The sequence below is a fragment of the Cucurbita pepo genome, chromosome 7 (assembly GCF_057944985.1).
Source record: "Cucurbita pepo subsp. pepo isolate OVF chromosome 7, ASM5794498v1, whole genome shotgun sequence".
Lineage (NCBI taxonomy): Eukaryota > Viridiplantae > Streptophyta > Magnoliopsida > Cucurbitales > Cucurbitaceae > Cucurbita > Cucurbita pepo.
Window position 1 is genome coordinate 11590035 of NC_141804.1, and position 18988 is coordinate 11609022.

General features: G+C 32.9%; 1 protein-coding gene and 2 long non-coding RNA genes across 3 annotated transcripts; 2 read left to right on the forward strand and 1 right to left on the reverse strand.

Annotated features, from left to right (window-relative positions):
- The first annotated feature begins 3367 nt into the window (after positions 1-3367).
- LOC147792115 (uncharacterized) lies at positions 3368-3843 on the forward strand. The gene is made up of 2 exons (XR_015421748.1): positions 3368-3498; positions 3591-3843. It is a non-coding gene; the product is annotated as an uncharacterized LOC147792115 (long non-coding RNA).
- Positions 3844-7270: 3427 nt separating this feature from the next.
- On the reverse strand, positions 7271-8373 carry LOC111799109 (uncharacterized). The gene has a single exon (XM_023682513.2). The coding sequence runs from the start codon at positions 8103-8105 to the stop codon at positions 7359-7361; it is 747 nt and encodes a 248-aa protein (XP_023538281.2). The 5' UTR covers positions 8106-8373; the 3' UTR covers positions 7271-7358.
- Positions 8374-14148: 5775 nt separating this feature from the next.
- Positions 14149-17084, forward strand: LOC147792116 (uncharacterized). The gene is made up of 2 exons (XR_015421629.1): positions 14149-14592; positions 14689-17084. It is a non-coding gene; the product is annotated as an uncharacterized LOC147792116 (long non-coding RNA).
- Positions 17085-18988: the final 1904 nt, after the last annotated feature.

The following is an 18988-nucleotide window of genomic DNA, read 5'->3' on the forward strand; positions in this document are numbered from 1 at the left end:
TTGGTTGGAGAGGGGAACAAAGCATACCTTATAAGGGTGTGGAAACCTCTCCCTAACAGACGCGTTGTAAAACCGTGAGACTAACAGCGATACGTAACAGGCCAAAGCGGATAATATCTACTAGCGGTGGACTTGGACGGTTACACATATTCTATTTCAGTTTTTGTGAATTTGGATAACGTTATGGAATCTAGATTCTACACAAAAGTTTGGTCCTAAAATACAGATTCCCCTCTCTGTTTGAGATGACACAGAAGAAAGCAGCTAAAGTGGCTGATATGTGGAATTTATCATAGTTTATTTACCCCTATGACCAATTGGAATAAGTTTTTGAAAGCCATTGGATTGAGGATATCATCAAAGCAAACTAACGCTAACAGAAATGTTTAGAAAAGCTTACCGATTTGCAGCAAATGAAGTGGAGAAAGTTTCTACCTCATGTCCAACAGGCACGAAACTCCAACTGCAATTCTGTACTAGTTGTTCATAAGTGACTTTAGTTCTTTGGTATATAGTACACAAATAGTAACAGCCTGCAATCAAATCACGTGGAAAGAGTTTCCGATTTCAAAGGGAACTAAGAAATATCGACCAAAATATAGTCGTTTTCTGTGAGATCTCACATCGGTTAGAGAGAAGAACGAAGCATTCCTTATAAGGGTATGGAAACCTCTCTACGCGTAATGGGGAAGCCCAAAAACTTTGAGGAAAAAAACCGAAAGGGTAAACCCAAAGAGGACAGTATCTGAATGAGTACCGGTTCTATTGCGTAACTCTGAAAGACGCGTTTCAAAACCGTGAGGCTGACGACGATACATAACAAGCCAAAATAGACAGTATCTACTAGGAGTGGGCAAATCACTGACGACGATACGTAATAGGTCAAAAAAGACAATATCTACTAGGGGGTGGGCAAATCACTAACGGCGATATGTAATAGGCCAATTCAGACGCGTTTTAAAACCGTGAGGTTGACGACGATACGTAACAGGCCAAAACATACAATATCTGCTAGGGGTGGGCAAATCACTTACGGCAATACGTAACAGGCCAGACATTCAGATGCATTTTAAAATCGTGAGAGTGACAACGATACGTAATAGGCCAAAACGGACAATATTTGCTAGGTGGGCAACCGGCCAAAACAGACAATATCTACTATTAGTGACAAATCAACAGAGGATACTTAACTCGACATTCAACAACTCTCGACATTCAACAACTAAACATCTTAGGCTTGCCAGCCTCTTCGTTTTTAGAATCGATGTTCTTCTTCCTCTTCCGTCATTTCTTCATCTTGGTCTTTTTCAGAATCCCATGGCCAATGGTAGCGTTTTTAACACTTCAAAGCTCTAAACTATACAGAATACAGCAGGTCTACGCTCTGTTTACAAGACAATGCTAATGATATTATGACCTACTCAATACTCCACGCATGATTACACAAATCTTCTTTTGAAAATCATATTGGTTGTTCCTTCAAATACAAATTTGGCCCTATGATTACGCCAAAGTTTCAAACTAGATTGTCTTGAGAAAATTAGCAAGCACAATTTTCCTCCTACCACGAGGCATATATATGATTCAAATTCCAACAATCTGAAGCCTAAATGTTGAAGCATCCACAACACCGTCTAAATACGACAGAATCAAATTGAAAAATATACCGCGCAGAATAACAAATTTGCAATAGTTCATTCAAATTGCGCTCCGCGATGCACGATAGGCCGAATAAAATGAGATCATCGAGGAAGAGAAGAAACTTACAGTTGTGTCATGAACGCAACGATTACGAATACGTTTTCTTCCCTAGGCTGCCATGAAATGAAGATCATAGTTAAGTCTCGAGCCTGATTCGAACCCTAACTCTGAGAATTTCAGGTCTGACAGTGAGCGTCGGCGCGGCGGGAAACTGCAATTCCATAGCCATTATCGAATCCCCTCCCCCTGTAACACGTCCGGAACTCTCGCTTGCCGCGCGCCTTTGTCGATATGCTCAATTTTAAGATTATATATATATATTAATTATTATAAATTTACATTTTAAACTTTTATTAAACATAAATTTTAAATTATATCCAAGAATACCAATTATATTTTTTTTTAAATCAAATTTATAAAGTCTATTAGAAAATAAGAGATTATAAATCTACTAAATACAAAATAAATATCTAAAGATTTACCAATTTTGATAATTCATAAATTAAAGATAAAAAAATACAAATGGGTTATTTTAATGCAAATAATTATTTAAGGCATTTACAGATTGTGTGATCGATGGTCTCTGCACGAAATTATCGAGGTCATCGCATGGATGAGGCTCAACTTTATTGCCTGGTTTCATAAGAGCAATAACATTATTTTTTTCTGGTACTAATAGTGTAGCGTTTTCAAAAATTGATCACTATGGCATACAGGCTGGGTGGTCAATATCTTTATACGGCAATTAGGGTCGAATTAGATGATCCCGAGCTTTCAAAAGTGACCCAAACGAAATTATCAAGGTCATCGCATGGATGAGGCTCAACTTTATTGCCCGGTTTCATAAGAGCAATAACCTTTTTTTTTCTATTGCAAATGGTGTAGCATTTTCGAAAACTGATCACTAGTGCATACAAGTTGAAATTGATCACTAGAGCATACAGGTTGGGTGGTCAATATCTTTATATGGCAAATTAGGGTCGAGCTAGACGACCCCGAGCTTTCAGAAGTGACCCAATTTTTGTTAGGAATCACGACTCTCCACAACAATATTACGAATGGTGTAGCATTTTCAAAAACTGATCACTAGTGCATACAAGTTGGGTGGTCAATATCTTCATATGTAGGGTCGAGCTAGACGACCCCGAGCTTTCAGAAGTGACCCAATTTTTGTTAGGAATCACGACTCTCCACAACAATATTACGAATGGTGTAGCATTTTCAAAAACTGATCACTAGTGCATACAAGTTGGGTGGTCAATATCTTCATATGGCAATTAGAGTCGAGCTAAACGATCCCGAGCTTTCATAAGTGACCCTTGATATTGTCCACTTTTAAGTATAAGCTCTCAGCGCTTTGCTTTGGGCTTCTCCAAAATGTATCATACCAAGAGAGATATTCCCCACCTATAAACTCATGATCTCCGGCTAAATTAACGGTCGGACTCACTCCTAATAATCTTCAACAATTTTTAATATTTTTTTGGGCTAAATTTTGTTTTATTTGTTGTCATAAAAAATTTCATATATCACGTGATACTAAAAATAGTAATGTTTTTTTTTAGTATATTTTTAGTTTGTTTAACAACGGTGGCGTTTTTAATTTTAGAAAATGCTTTAAATAGGTACACAAAAATACATTATAAATAACCTCACCTTCCAATTTGTAACACACACCGTCTTCTCAATTAACAATCTCACAGAAGCACAAGCTTTCAAAGCTAAGAGTCATGGCATCCCGAAAGCTTTTCACCGTTTTCGCTATTGTCATGATGATGTTCTATTTTGCTTCATCGGGTAAGTGTTTTTATCTTGCCATCTTTTAAATTCTATATTATTTTTTTGTTTTCTTTTGCTAAAATAATATTTAATCCTTCGATTGCTTGCAGCCAAAGGCGACATGTTCATGGAATGTATTCGTCCGTGTGTTGATGCTTTTGACGACGATTCGTGTTATGATGATTGCGTTCGTGCAAATAAAGGTGCTGGGTTTTGTTATCCTAAACTACCTTCTGTTACGAATGAAAAGGATTGTTGTTGTAATAATTGAGAGGACGGAATCGTTTGATTTTATTTAATTTTGTGGGCAAATTGTTCCGGGGCTTGGCCCTCAAAATTATTAATAAATATATTTTTTTAAAATATTATATTTTATTTAATTCATCATTTGCAGTGACTCAATCATAGAAACTTCATGATTAAATGTTTCAAACATTTTATTTCGAGTAAAAGAGGCTTTTCCATGCGACACAACATAAATGTATTGAGTAGGTAACCTAATCATATCACAGGGGATACGGGGAAATGTAGGTGTCAATCCTTTTTTCTAATCTACCCTACCGTAAGCCGTTGTTGTTGCTTTTTTGCTTACATTCCCAAACACCAATTTCTTTCAATTTCTCAAATCTTGCTTTTAAAAACTCTTTCGATATCTCTCTGCTCCCGATTTCAATTTTCTTTCAAAATCTCTCTACCTCTGTTTTCTAAAACCTTCAAATCGGTGCTCAGATTTCAATTTCTCAAATCTTGCTTTCAAAAATTCTCTTTCGAACTAGGGTTAGAGGCTCGAGCAGACCATAGGCGACGCGAGAATGAAAAGTACTCTACCATCAAAGTGCGATTGTGACCGCTAGACCTAATTTTATAACCGCGACTCAAAATGGGTTAAATTATAAAATAAAAAAGCACTCAAAATTATTTTAACGATAAATTATTTATATGTAGAATTATAATTAATATTATATTGATAGAATAACCATTGACCAATTATTCCATAACTTATTATATTATATATATATATATATATAGAAATAAAAATGAATTTTGTGACGTGTGGTGTATACCGAAAATAAATTTTGAAGCAGAAAGCGAACTTTTCTTGGCGAGCGTCAGGCAGCCCCTATCGAACGGACAGTGACAGTTCCACTGGATAATTTTCCAATCCAACAAATGGGAATCCGACACGTGTGACAGAGTAAATAGAATTTGTCAGGATCGAAAACGATGAATATGGGCCGACCCATTAACTGGAAAAAAGGCCAGGCCCATGTTCTCGTTTTGTTTGTGAAGAATTAAAAGCTGAATTAAATGAAGTTTTTGGGCTGGTTGTCTTATCGAAAGAGACATAAAGCAGAAAATAAAAAAGTTGGGCTCGAAAATCCAAAAAATTCGAGTATTAAAAGAAGCCAAAGCCCAATGAAGGCAAGTGTTTCAGACAACAGTTCAGCAAAAGCGACTGCCATAAAACTCACAACACACATTCTCTGTCTACTTTCTCTCTCCCCAATTTGTACATTTTCTCTCTCCTACCCCTTAACATCCCCATCAATAAACTTTAAAATTTTAGAGATTCTATGATTGAGCTATCGAAAATAAAAGTGCAATGGGCAAAAACGGACCATGGACTTGGACTGTTACATGCACCTTGTTAGTATATGTGAGATCCCACGTTAATTCCTGAAAAGGTCACTAATGAAAATGTGATGGCTAGGGCAACAATATCATACAAGATACTTAAATGCAAAACGGTAGCGATTTTAAATTTAGAAATCATTGTATTACCTCGCTTTGGTACCCCTCTCGCGCGCACCGAAACAGTGCTTTACCCTAGATGTCCAGTCAACTGTTGCGCCTCAACGCATTTCAGGAGAACCAGCTAGCTCTGGGTTCGAGTGGCATTTCACCCCTAACCACAACTCATCCGCTGATTCTTCAACATCAGTCGATTCGGGTCCATAAGCAGTGGCAATTGCCCCATGAAGACTCCCTTTCGCTACGGCTCTGGTGGGTTCCCTTAACCAAGCCACTGCCTATGAGTTGCCGGCTCATTCTTCAACAAGCACGCAGTTAGATTTCTGGTGGACTTGGGCTGTTACATGCACCTTGTTAGTATATGTGAGATCCCACATTAATTCCTAAAAAGGGGGAAAATGGGTGGATTGTGAGATCCTAGATTGGTTAGATAGGGGAGAAACCTCTCGGTAACCGACATGTTTTAAAAATATTGTGAGAATCCCGTAAGGGAAACCTCAAAGAGGACAATATGTGCTAGCGGTTGAGTGACTTTCAATTATTTGAAGTCTTTCTTAGCTATTTTCTCCTCAATACCGCTCTCATTCATATGGATCTCTACACAGATGTCACGTGCCTACCAGCTTACATACACATGGTTTCATGGAGATCATTTTCATGTCCACCAAACTCTTTAAACACACATCACTTTCATGCATCCTAAGCTTCTTTAGGTATGTATCACTATTGTATACATACACTTCGGCTCTACGTACATCACTTTCATGTACTTACAACCTCTAGACATATGTTACTTTCATACCGTTAATTTTTATTGAAAAATAAAATAAATTATTTTAATATCTCGAGACTTTTATGTGCATATATATGTATGAGATTTCGATCTAATATCATACTAAAAAAAAAAAAAAAAAAAAAAAAAAAAAAAAAAAAAAAAAAAAAAAAAAAAAACTTGGCATTTTGATTTTTTGATTTTTTGATTTTTTTTTTTTTTTTTTGCTAAAAAAATTTCTGTTTTTCTATGGGAACAAAGGAAAGGACTTTGGATTTCACGTTGTTTCATATGCAGAGATAGCAATAAGGTAACATTCCACTGTGCCCATTTTGAATTTCTCTTCCTCCATTGAGACTGACTTATCAATCCTTTTGTCAAGACATATCAACCTCTTTCTCAACTATGAAACAAACCCTTTTTGGCCCTCTTTTGCCTATTTCCTCATATACTCATATCTTATTCTTACCCCTATTTCCTATCCTCTTTCAAATTTACTTTTATTCGTTTAATCAGTTTAGCTGAATTAGGTTAACAATTAGACGAACACGACTCTCCACAATAATATAATATTGTCCAATATTGTCCACTTTGAGCATAGACCTCCCCTTAATCTTTTCTTTTGGAATCCTTTGTTCGACATTTAAGGATTTACCAATCTATTGGCACAGACTAAGTTTAAGGCATGACTCTAATACCATGTTAAACGAACACGACTCTCTACGATGATATAATATTGTCCACTTTGAGCATAAACTCTCATGACTTTGCTTTGGACTTCTCCAAAAGTCCTTACACCAATGGGAGAGTATTCTTTGATTATAAACCCATAATCATTCCCTAAATTAGCCGATGTGGGATTTTCATCCTCCAACACCTCCCCTCAAACAAAGTACGACTCCCCTTAATCGAGGCTCGACTCCTTTTCTTTTGGAGTCATTTGTTCGACATTTGAGAATTTAGCAATCTATTGGCACAAACTAAGTTTAAAACATGACTCTAATACCATTGGTATGAGACCTTTTGGAGAAGCTTAGAGCAACCCCATGAGAGCTTAGAGTAGTTATTCTTAAAAAAAAAACTTGAAAGGGTTGAAACTAAGTCAAAAAAGGTGCATAAAAGATCCAACTTTTATCCAAACATCAACCTAAAAAGAATAATACAATGCTTTGAAAAAGCATGGCCAAAAGGAAGGCATAGATCTTAGGTTTATAAAAATTTATAATAAATAAATAGATAAATATTTAATATTGAATTGGAGGAATTTAAAATAAATTAGTCTCTAATAATCGTTGGATATATATTGGAAAATACAATATTTTCTTTAATACATTCAACGATAGAGAAAGATGAACTAATTTTTAAATCCTAAATCCGAGAAAAAAAGAGCTTCTTTAATCTCCCAATAAACTTCAAAAATAATTCTATGATAATGCCGAGAATTAAGCGAAATAAAGCACAGTAAAAGCTCTTCCAATTCTTTCCCACCAAAAATCTCTCTCTCAACCACCATCTCCGCCATTGACGCCTTGAAATCCTTGTATGGATCGGAGGAGTTTTGCACCACCGCAAAAAACCCATCTTTCACTTTCTTCTCTGATTTCCGGCGACTATGCCGGCGGCGGCGGAGTCGTGACACGGAGGAATTGGACGTTAAACTCCGGGAAGAAAATAGAGTCTCTGTTTCATCCTCTGTTTCGTCGTCGCCACCGTACCACCAAGCGCCGCCGAAGTCCTCCGTGGTGGGCGCCGTTGTGGGTCTGGTGGGGTATTTTTTTCTATTGGTTTTTGTGGAATTCTTGGGTTTGGGTTTGGGTTTGGGTTTGGGTTTGGGTTTGTGGCGAGATAAACAGTCTTTGAGGTGGGAAAGAGGGGGTGAAATGGGAGAGGCGGGAGGGGCGAGAAAGGAATTAGGGGGAAATAGAGGGGGTTTTGATGAAATATTGGTGGGTTTTGAAGGGAGTAAAGGGAGGTTTTGAAGAGGGGCGGAAATGGGAATGGGTTGGTTTGTGATGATGATGTCGGAGTTTTTTTTGGAGCGGCATGAGAAGAAGGAGGATTGGAATATGCGTGAGAATCGGAGTTTCAATCTTCTTTCCATTGGAGACAGATAAAGGTTTTAGCTTTTGAATTTTGTAGGACAAAATGAGAGGGAGATTGAGCTTTTAGCTTTTGAAGAAGAAGAACAAGAAGAAGAAGGCCAGAGAGTTTTGAGAGGCTTTAGCTTTAAAAAGAAAATTATATATATATATATATATGTCCATTTAATTCCGATAGTCATCGAGAAACGAAACATTTCTTATGAGAGCGTGAAAATATCTCCCTAGTAGATGCGTTTTAAATACTGTGGGGCTGACGGCGATATGTAACGGGTCAAAGTGGATAATATTTGCTAGTGGTGGGTTTTGAGTTGTTACAAATGGTATGCTGGCGAGGACGCTGAGCCTCCAAGGGGTCAGTGAGGGTGCTTGACCCACAAGTGGGTGGTTTGTAAGATCTCATGTCAAGGGATGCCAGCGAGGACGTTGAGCTCCCAAGAGGTGGATTGTGAGATCCCACGTTGAGGGGAACGAAGGCTGTTACAAATGGTATCAGAGTCAGCGAGGGTGCTCGACCCACAAGGGGGTGGTTTGTAAGATCTCATGTCAGGGGATGTTGGCGAAGATGCTGAGCTCCCAAATGGTGGATTGTGAGATCCCACGTCGAGGGGAACGAAGGTTGTTACATATGGTATCAGAGTCAGCGAGGGCGCTCGACCCACAAGGGGGTGGTTTGTAAGATCTCATGTCAGGGGATGCTAAACCCCCAAGGGGTGGATTGTGAGATCCCACGTCGAGGGGAACGAAGGCTGTTACAAATGGTATTGGAGTCAGTGAAGGCGCTCGACCCACAAGGGTGTGCTTTGTAAGATCTCATGTCAGGGGATGCCAGCGAGGATGCTAAGCCCCCAAGGGGTGGATTGTGAGATCCCATGTCGAGGGGAACGAAGGCTGTTACAAATGGTATCAGAGTCAGCAAGGGCGTTCGGCTCATAAGAGTGTGGTTTGTAAGATCTCATGTCAGGAGAACAAGAATTGTTACAAATGGTATCAGAGTCAGATACTGAGTCTGTGGAAACCTCTCCCTATTTTAAAACCGTGGAGCTGACGACGATATGTAACAGGTCAAAACAGATAATATCTGTTAGCAGCGAGCTTGAGCTGTTACAAGGAATTTCTCCCATTGGTTAAATTGAGCGGTCCATCGAGATTATATTTTTTAGTTTTCGTCTATCTCAGTCTGCTTTGTCTATTAATATAAAATTTAGACTTAAATTTTAAAAATTACATTAGTAAAATATAATATTATATTATTATTTATATAATATTATTATACACATGAGGGTTATATATATATTTTATAAAAAAATTATATTGAAAAGATGGAAACTATCAATTAACAATTTATTCGAAACTAATATTTAATTTGCAAATTTGAGGGAAAGCAACTAATATAAAAAATAAAAAATATAAAAAATATAAAAAATATAAAAAATATAAAAAATATAAAAACTAATATAAAAAATATAAAAAATATAAAAAATATAAAAAATATAAAAACTAATATAAAAAATTATATTGAAAAGAAGGAAAGATTGCATGAAACAAATAAAAAAGCAAACCATACTTCTAAATATAATAAAATTTCATTGAATTCATATTTGAGCCATTATTCTAAGTTTAATTTTACGACACCTTATTTTTAAAATAAATAAAATTATTATAATATTACAATTTATTTCAGTTTGAACTTTTATTTATTTATAATTATAGAAAATTTTGAATTTGAAAAAAAAAAAAGCAAAATTATTGTCAAATAATACATTCAAAATTTAATTTATTTCACGAAAATGGCGGCAATATAAATCAATCATTTATTTCCAATTTAAACAAATTATTGACTTAATTTCAAAGTGACAAAACAATATTATTTTGGTAATTGAATTTTCAAATATATATATATATATATATATATATATATATATTTCGAATTTATAATTGTATTATAATGTGTTTAAAAGTAGCAAAAAAAGAAGGTTTGAAATTTGAAATTTATAATTATATTATATGAAATTATGGAAAATTATTCTTGCTTTCCTAGGCCTATTTTTTGGTAGCCAGGTACCATAGGGTCTAGGCATTAAATATAAAGAATCTTCTATCTTTTCATCTGCTTTTCCTCCCTATTTTATAATAAGATAAGGTGACTATTAGTTAAATAGTTACTAAAATATTTATTTTATTATATAGTTTTTAAAAATTTAATTAATATTTTATTTCCACATTTTTGTTCTCTTAGTGCTCCTTATTTCATGCCTCAACTTTAACCCTTGTGTTTCTTAAAAGGTGGTGGATTTATAATTTCAATTTTTAATTTATTAATTTTACATTTAAATTGAAAATACGATATTTGAATGAGAGTGATCGTGAAGATAAAATATTTAAAAAATACTTAAAATAATCAATAATTATTATTCTTACCAATACGACGTACTTCCTTTCTGATAACTCAATCGTAGAAACTCCAAAATGAAGCGTATTTTACTTAGAGCAATCTGTGTTAGGTAACCTCCTGACCATTTTTATAAGAAATAGTTGAATATAATATTTGGAGAATATATTAGTTATGGAATATATCTTAAATACTCTTCCTTTTATGATTTGATTTACAGTATATTTTATTTTATTCTCAATATTTAATTAGTTTATATTTTCCTTATGGTAGATATTAGTTGGTAGCTTGTATCCTGTTTAAAGGTTATAAATATCAATGAAAATATACACCTTCCATCCCAATTCTATTTCTTATTCTTAACAGAAACTTGTGAATGAATATAAAATGTGTTAAAAAGGCCTGTCTTGGTACGTGGGAATAGCTTTCATATTTATGAGCACTTTAAGACAGTAGGTAACATGATCATATTGTAAAAGATTCAGATAAATATCGAGCTCATTTGTAACAACCCAAATTCATCACTAGCATATATCGTTTGTTTTGGCCCATTACGTATCACCATCAGGTTCACGGTTTTAAAACGCGTTTGCGATGGAGAGGGTCTGGCCTTTCTTCAACCAATTATTGACTATGATACCATTTGTAATAGTTAACCTCATCGCTAGCAGATATTGCCCGTTTTGGCACGTTACGTGTCGCTGTCAGCCTCATGATTTTAAAACACGTCTAATATTTAATTAGTTTATATTTTCCTTATTTGTAGATATTAGTTAGTAGCTTGTATTCTATTTAAAGGTTATCAATGAGAATACACACCTTCGATCCCAATTATATTTCTCATTCTTAACAGAAACGTGTGAATGAAGATAAAATGTGTTAAAAAGGTCCGTGTTGGTACGTGGGAATAGCTTTCACTTTTATGAGCACTTTAAGACAGAAGGTAACATGATCATATTGTAAAAGATTCAGATAAATATCGAGCTCATCTGTAACAGTCCAAGCTCATCACTAACATATATTGTTTGTTTTAACCCATTACGTATCACCATCAGACTCACAGTTTTAAAACGCGTTGGCGATGGAGAGGGTCTGACCCTTCTTCAACCAATGATTGACTCTGATACCATTTGTAATATTTCACAGATATTGCCCACTTTGGCACGTTACGTATCGCTGTCAGTCTCACAGTTTTAAAACACGTCTACTAAGGAAAAATTTTCATATCCTTATAAAGAATGTTTCGTTTCCCTCTCCAACCGACGTGGAATCTCAGAACAAAATATCGAACAAAATAGTATTGATTGGATGAATCTAAAGCTCACATATTTAGGAATGATATGGGACATAATTCCCAAAATAAATACCAAAAAAGTACAATGTTTTGGTAGTGGACCTATTCATTAATTAACTTAAGTGCCCTCTTTATTAGACATTGGGTTTGAAATTTAAATTCCAAAGGAGCCAAGCAATAAATATTAAATTTTTAAACGGGGAGCAAGGGGTTGTTAGAAAAGACTGTAAATAAGTTAAAACAACTCACTAATATTAGGAGCTTAATTAAATAATTACAAAATTCATAAAAATTAAATATATTTTTATTTTAATGCAATATGAATTAAATTAAAATATTTGAAACTTGGACCTTACAGAACAAAAGGGTTTGAATTTAAAATTTGATTAAAGTTTTGGCCAAAAGTGAGATTTTCCACATTCAATTGGGTCTTTTTTTAGAACAAAAAAATTGATTGGACTTGATGTGTATTATTCAAAACTTATGACAAATGAGGAAACTAGGTTTTAATTTTTTTTTGTTAGTATGTGTAAAGTGGATGATCTATTGACTTTTAGTGTTTTTTTTTTTTTGCAAAAAATAATAATAATAAATTTTAAGATTTAAAAAAAAAAAAATGAATCCTTTAATTTTAATAATTATATTTTACATCACGTTTAATTTTAGAGTTTCTATGATCCAGCCACCCAGAAAGAATGGGCAGTTTGTTGGTATAGATAATAACTATAACTTCTTTTAACTTTTTCTTAATCATCTTATTCTCATGATTGCTCTAGCTTCAATGTGGTCAGTTCATTCATGTACGGCTCTTTTACTTCGGTATTGCATCTCTTTTGACAATTATTTGATTTTTTATGTACTCAAAGCCCATCGCTAGCAGATATTTTCTGCTTTGGCTCGTTACGTATCATCGTTAGCCTCACGATTATAAAACACGTTTTTTAGGGAGAGATTTTCACACCCTTACAAGAAATGTTTTATTATTCTTTTCAACCTATACAATATCTCACATTTTAATTTTTTTAAAAAATAAAGTTTTTTTTTTTTTTTAACATATACCAGAAATGTTTTAGCTGTCATGTCCCACATTGGTTTGGGAGAAGAACTACCACCATTTATAAAGGCGTGGAAACCTTCCCCTAGGAGACGCGTTTTAAAGCCTTGAGGGAAAGCCCGAAAGGGGAAGCCTAAAGAGAACAATATCTGCTAGCGGTGGATCTGGGGCATTACATTAGCTATTTCATGTACGGTTCTCCTTCGATTTTCAGATACATCCTCTACGGAGAGGTTTCCGATCTCACATTTTAATTTTTTTAACAAATTAAATTATTATTATTAATTTTTTTTTTTTTTTTTTGGTCATATTGTGATATAATTTTTAAAAAGTTATGAAATGGCCCTTTTACCTTTTAACCAATGACTGTAACTCAAACACAGTGAAGCAATAAAAACCTGCAAGATTTGAAGCTTTTGAATGAAAGAAAACCCATTGGAATTGGGAAACGAGAAGACAAAGATTTGAAATCTCAAAGCAAAAGCAAAATGGTTTTGCATTTGAAAGGTAAAAAAAAAAGGCATCTTTTTAGAGTTGGAAGGTTCCAAAAGCAAAGAAACGGACCATTGAAGAACAGAAAAGGAGAGCTGCAATTTTTTTGCACGTTCACTGCCGCCACCAATCGTCAACGCTCAGTTTATTGCTCCTTTCTATTTTTCAAATCGCCTAAACGACACCTACAAAAACAACCAAACTCTCCCATTTATTCACTTTTCCTTTTCGCCGATGTGTCGGTTTTCATTCTGCCTATTCAAATCCTGTTGCCATCCCTTTCCTTTTCAATTTTTTTTAAAAAAAATATTATTATATTTTAATTAAATAATCTTACAGATCTCACATCAACGGGAGAGGGGTCCACAACATTTTTTGAAAGACGTGGAAACCTCTCCCCTAACATATGCATTTTAAAACCGTGAAGTTGACGACATACGTAACAAGCCAAAGTGGACAATGTCAGAGCAAGACGTCGGGTTGTGTGCTAGCTGGATTGAGAGATTCGACATTGGTTGGTGAGAGAAACGAAACATTTATTATAAGGGTGTGGAAACCTCTCCCCTAACATGTTTTAAAACCATGAAGTTGACGACGATATGTAACGAGTCAAAGCAGACAATGTCAGAGCAAGATGTCGGCCGGTGTGTTAGCTGGATTGAGAGATTCGACATTGGTTGGAGAGAGGAACAAAACATGAATACTCCAGAACTTTCGAGCCCAGGCCCAGCCCAATTAATGAACAAGCCATACTTATCGAGCCCAATACCATATAGTGGCCACCGACCGAACCGGTCCAAGCAAAAAGCTGAAATCAAAACGACGGCGCTTTTTCTTTTTGTAATTTTTTTTTTAAAAACGATTTTTAAATCTACCGATCATCAATACTGATTCTATGAAGTTGCATATCCCTTGAAACGACGTCGCTTCCTCAAGCTGCGCAGCGATTGGCGCTCTCGCTGTCACGCGGAATTGCACATCCAAAACTCCAGTCTGTACACCAATGATCTCGTCATTGCTATTTAAACCGTTTCAGACGCTCTCGAAAATTTCGCTCGCGAAAATTTCACTTTCGACTCCCTCACAATCATGAAGAATAGAATCCGTTTCGCTCTCTAGCAAAACGAATACGATTCGTTTTTATCGAGTTTTTGTAATCCAGTGATGAACAAAAACGAACTGGAGGAAGGCACATGATGCTCCGAGAAGAGGAAGAACAAGACGCTTAGCCTTCCATCTGCATTCACATTAGAAAATGTTCGTCATCGATCTCATTTCTTCTCTGTTTCGCTCTTTAGTTCTATTTCATTACTGTTTTTGTTTGTTTGTTTAATTTTTCATTTAAAATCTCAGACGATTAGCGCGTGGATCGATTCGGAGGAGGTTGATCGGAATCGGAGGAATGCGGCATCTCTGGCGTGCAATCGCCAGGTTCGAAAGCGATTCTGGAAGATAAGGTACGAGTTTCTTGTTCGCCATTTGCATTACTAGTTCCTACATCATGATTGTCTGGTTGTTGTGGAAGTGAATGAATGGTGGAGTCAGTTCAGTGCCTAAAGCGGACTAAATATCAAAATAGGTAGAAGTTTATGTGCGGGAAAATTACGCGCGTTTCCTTTTCTTCCAAAGTAAACTGCCGCTCTTGCCAAGAACATTTACGAACATTTGAATTTACTTCAAATTGTTTTCACTGCAAATTAAGTGAAATTATCTAGGATGTGAATTTTAAGAAATGGTCGATTAGAGCCTTAGCACATAACTAAAAAGATAGAAACACTACAAATTTAACTAATTATTTATTTCAAATCTTTTAGAACAAAGAGTGAAGAAGTTTTTTCAAAGATCTAATTTCTCATCAACACATGAACAAAAAGCGAGGGATAGATATTAAGTTACTTTTAAGCCCAATAATTAAATTTGTATTCGGGGAAGAGAAGTAGAAAACAGTTGGTTTTGGGCCTCTTGTAAGCCCAATAGGAATGTGGCCCAAATCTTAAAACGGAAAACATATGGTCGCCTTTTTTAAATAGTCAATTAATCAAATCAAGATATATATATATATATATATATATATATATATATTTTTTTTTTTTTTATACCAATCTTTCAACATATTCCTTTGAGAATTTAAATCTTCAATATAGTTTTAATTCTGTTTATTGATTGAATTAATTCATTTGATTAGCATTGATTGGATTGATTGAATTTTAATCTTTACATCTTTACATCTTTACATCTTTAATAACCACTTTATGTTTATTGATTTGTTTTTTTTTTTTTTTTTTTTTTACCTGTAATCTATACAATCTTCCATTGATTTTTCCTGCTAGAGGTAAAACTCTTTCAGATATTCGTTTTAAAGAACATTATATTATATAAATAATTAAAGACAAAAGTTTTAACCTAAAACACTTACAAAAAAAAAAAAAAAAAAAAAAAACTAATTAATTTCTAATTACTTAATTTACCTAAAATTTGATTAAATAATTAGTCTAACACAGACCGTCCAAATTTCTACTTCATATTTTGCTCTAAAAGAGTTGTTAAAAAAAAAAAAATACTAATTATATTAAGAAATAAAAGTTATTTGTTAATTCTCTTAATAAATAAAAGTTTTTATTTATTATTATTATTATTATTTTGTTAAGAACTATTTTGTATCCATTATTTATTTGTTTTTAGTTTTATCTATTAAGTTATTGATTTAATTATTTAAGATTTTATGAATCTAAGTTTAGAATCTATTTGATTAAAATTCACTTTCATGTCTGATACCTTAGTTAAATTTTGTAATTTTCAAATATGTTATTGATGTATTAGACACAAAATATAATTTTTTAAATTTTTTTTTATTTTTATATTTAGACCCTTTAATATTTTTGTCTTACTTAAATTGAAATTTTATTACATATTAAACCTTCTTTAAATAGTTAAGCCTGTTTTGGAGTGTTAAAGTCCCAAGTTTATCTCTTCCAAAATTCATCTCATTAAAAATTATCAAAAAAAAAAAAAAAAAAAAAAAACTATAAAATTTATTTTTTAGAATGAAGGGGTGAAAGCTTACCTAAGAAATTAAGGGGTTTTTAGGCTCCGTAAAAAGCGTAAGAAATTGGTTCCAAGTGCCAAATGTCACAGCCAAGGCCGGTAACCACGCCCTAGATTGAGGTTTCAAATTTATTCCCTAACCTAAACTTGTCACTTTCCACCGACATTAGGATTTGACTATAGAATTGGAGTGCACGTCTAGTTCCACCCAAGAATCGCTAATCCGATTCTTTCCACTTAACTTTAATGGATAAAGAAGTTACTAAAACTCAACCGCTTCAATTCGTTTGATGTACTAATTTAAAGTATGAACTATGAAAATTTTAAATAGAAATATTAGCATATATTGCATGCTAAGTATAATGTGGTTATTTCTTTTCTTGACTTGTATTTCCTTTCTTTTGTGTATGCATGATCTGAGTGAAATTTCGTAATATTTTTTTTTTATGCTCTAATATTAAAAAATAGATTTAAATAGTGTTAGATGAACGACTCTCTCCAATGGTATTATATTGTCCATCACAATAGTATGATAGTGTCCACTTTGAGCATAGGCTCTCATGTCTTTTCTTTAGGCTTCCCTAAAAGGCCTCATACCAATAGAGAGAGCATTCTTTGATTATAAATTCATGATTATTATTGAATTAGCGGATGTGGGACTTTCATCATCCAATGGATAGTTTTTTTTTTTTTTTTTTTTTTTTTTTGTTGAAAAAAATGATATGAAAAGGATTAAAATGAACTTGCATCTTTACTTTAGATTTATACTTTTATCCTAATTCGTTAATTTAGAATTAAAAGAACTAAACAATTTGGAGGGAATATTTATGTTTGCTTCTTTTCTTTAGAAGTGGAATTCAATTCTTATATACCTTTTGTCTAAAATCTTAAGTTCTCATATTTCTTTTGAAAGATCTTTTATTTTGAAAATGAAAAAAAAAAAAAAAAAAAAAACCAATTTAACATTGGATAGCAAGACAATGCTTTTTTACTTTTTAGCAACTTGGAGGAACATTTGTAATTGGCCATTCTTTATTATAAAGAAAAATGAAATATTTTATTTGTGGATAGGTAATAATGAAAAAGAAAACACATGGAAAAATCCAAATTATTTTTATTTCATTTCAATTATTTGATATGAAATTATTTATAAAATTAAAGAATATATTCATGAAAATATTAGGTTTTCTTATTGATTTGATTTGAAATGTAAAATCATATTAGTTGTATAAAATTAAAAATTGTTTGTTTTTTTTTTTTAATTATTGAACAATTTCCCATTTTCAAACATTATTAAAAAGGGATTTTGAGTTGGACTAAAAAACTTTATGGTCTTCATAATTTCAAAAAATTCTCAACCCTCTTAACCTCTAAAGTCTATTTGACTTTTTACAAAAAAAAAAATAATAATAAAAAATGGTAAGTTGATTTTTTTTAACTTGCCTATTTTTTTTTTATTGTTATATATTAAACTTTAGAAATTTATTATTTTTATTAAAAAATTGAATAAAATATATTTACGTTGAAATCTTATATCTTAGAGACTAAGAGTGGTTTTGAAATAGTTAAAAACTATTTTTATTATATAAAAGTTACTAAAAATATATTTTTTTATCTTTTAAATTTTGAATAATTAATTAAAAACATGTTTTTAGAAGTATTTTATAATGTTAAGTTCTCCCCAGCATTTTTCCATTAAATTTTATATTTGAATCTTTGTAATGTTAGTTTTTAAATTAATAATATTAGTATCTCTTCTTACCCTTCTAAAAAATCTAAAATAAATATCAGCTATTTTTTTAAAGTTCCCATTTTCTATTTTATTTTTTAGCCAATAGGGTACAAGAATGTATGAAAGTTGATACTTTTTTTTATTACACATTAAAAAAAAAAAAAAAAAAAAATCAGGTTGGAAAATAAATAGGATATCCCCTTCCATATACAAAGGAAAACTTTTCTTTAGAAAATTTCACACCTTAAGTAATGATTCTCTCCACTTCCATTCCTAACACTAAGAAAATGGGTAGGGACTTCCCCACTTTGTTTCCCTTTTCCAATTTCCCCCCCTTTTTTCTGGTTCACCCTAAAATTATTTTTCTATTATTTTAAAAATTAGAATTTGCTAACGAATAATTTATACTAAAATAATAATGTCTCTATTTTATATCGTTTATTTAAAAGAACTTTATTATTATTTCATTTTTGAAAATTAAATGTTCTTAACTTCAAATCTAAGCATTGGATTCTAATCCTTTTTCTTCTCCTTTCATGTCTACCAATGTGCTCCCCTTATGCTTTCTCTTTCATGTTCCTATGTCTTCTCTATCTTTTCCCACAATTTCCTTTTATTTTTAATTATTTATTGAAATCTATAGTCAAACCCTATTAGAGGTAATTGACCATAATTTTAGTCATTATCCATGTTTTCTTTCATTTAATTTATAAATCATTTTTTAGATACATAAGGTTATAATTTAAACCTCTAACTTCTTAATCGAATTTCATGCTTTAACTTATTGAATTAAGTTCATAATGACAGTTTAAAAATTAAAAAAGTTGAAAGTCGTTAGAAATCATGATTCAATATAATTTTGATCATCTCATGAAA

What these genes read in the sequence shown, in the direction of transcription:
- LOC111799109 (XM_023682513.2), bottom strand. Translation starts at nt 8,105, where the DNA reads ATGGAAAGAAGATTGAAACTCCGATTCTCACGCATATTCCAATCCTCC.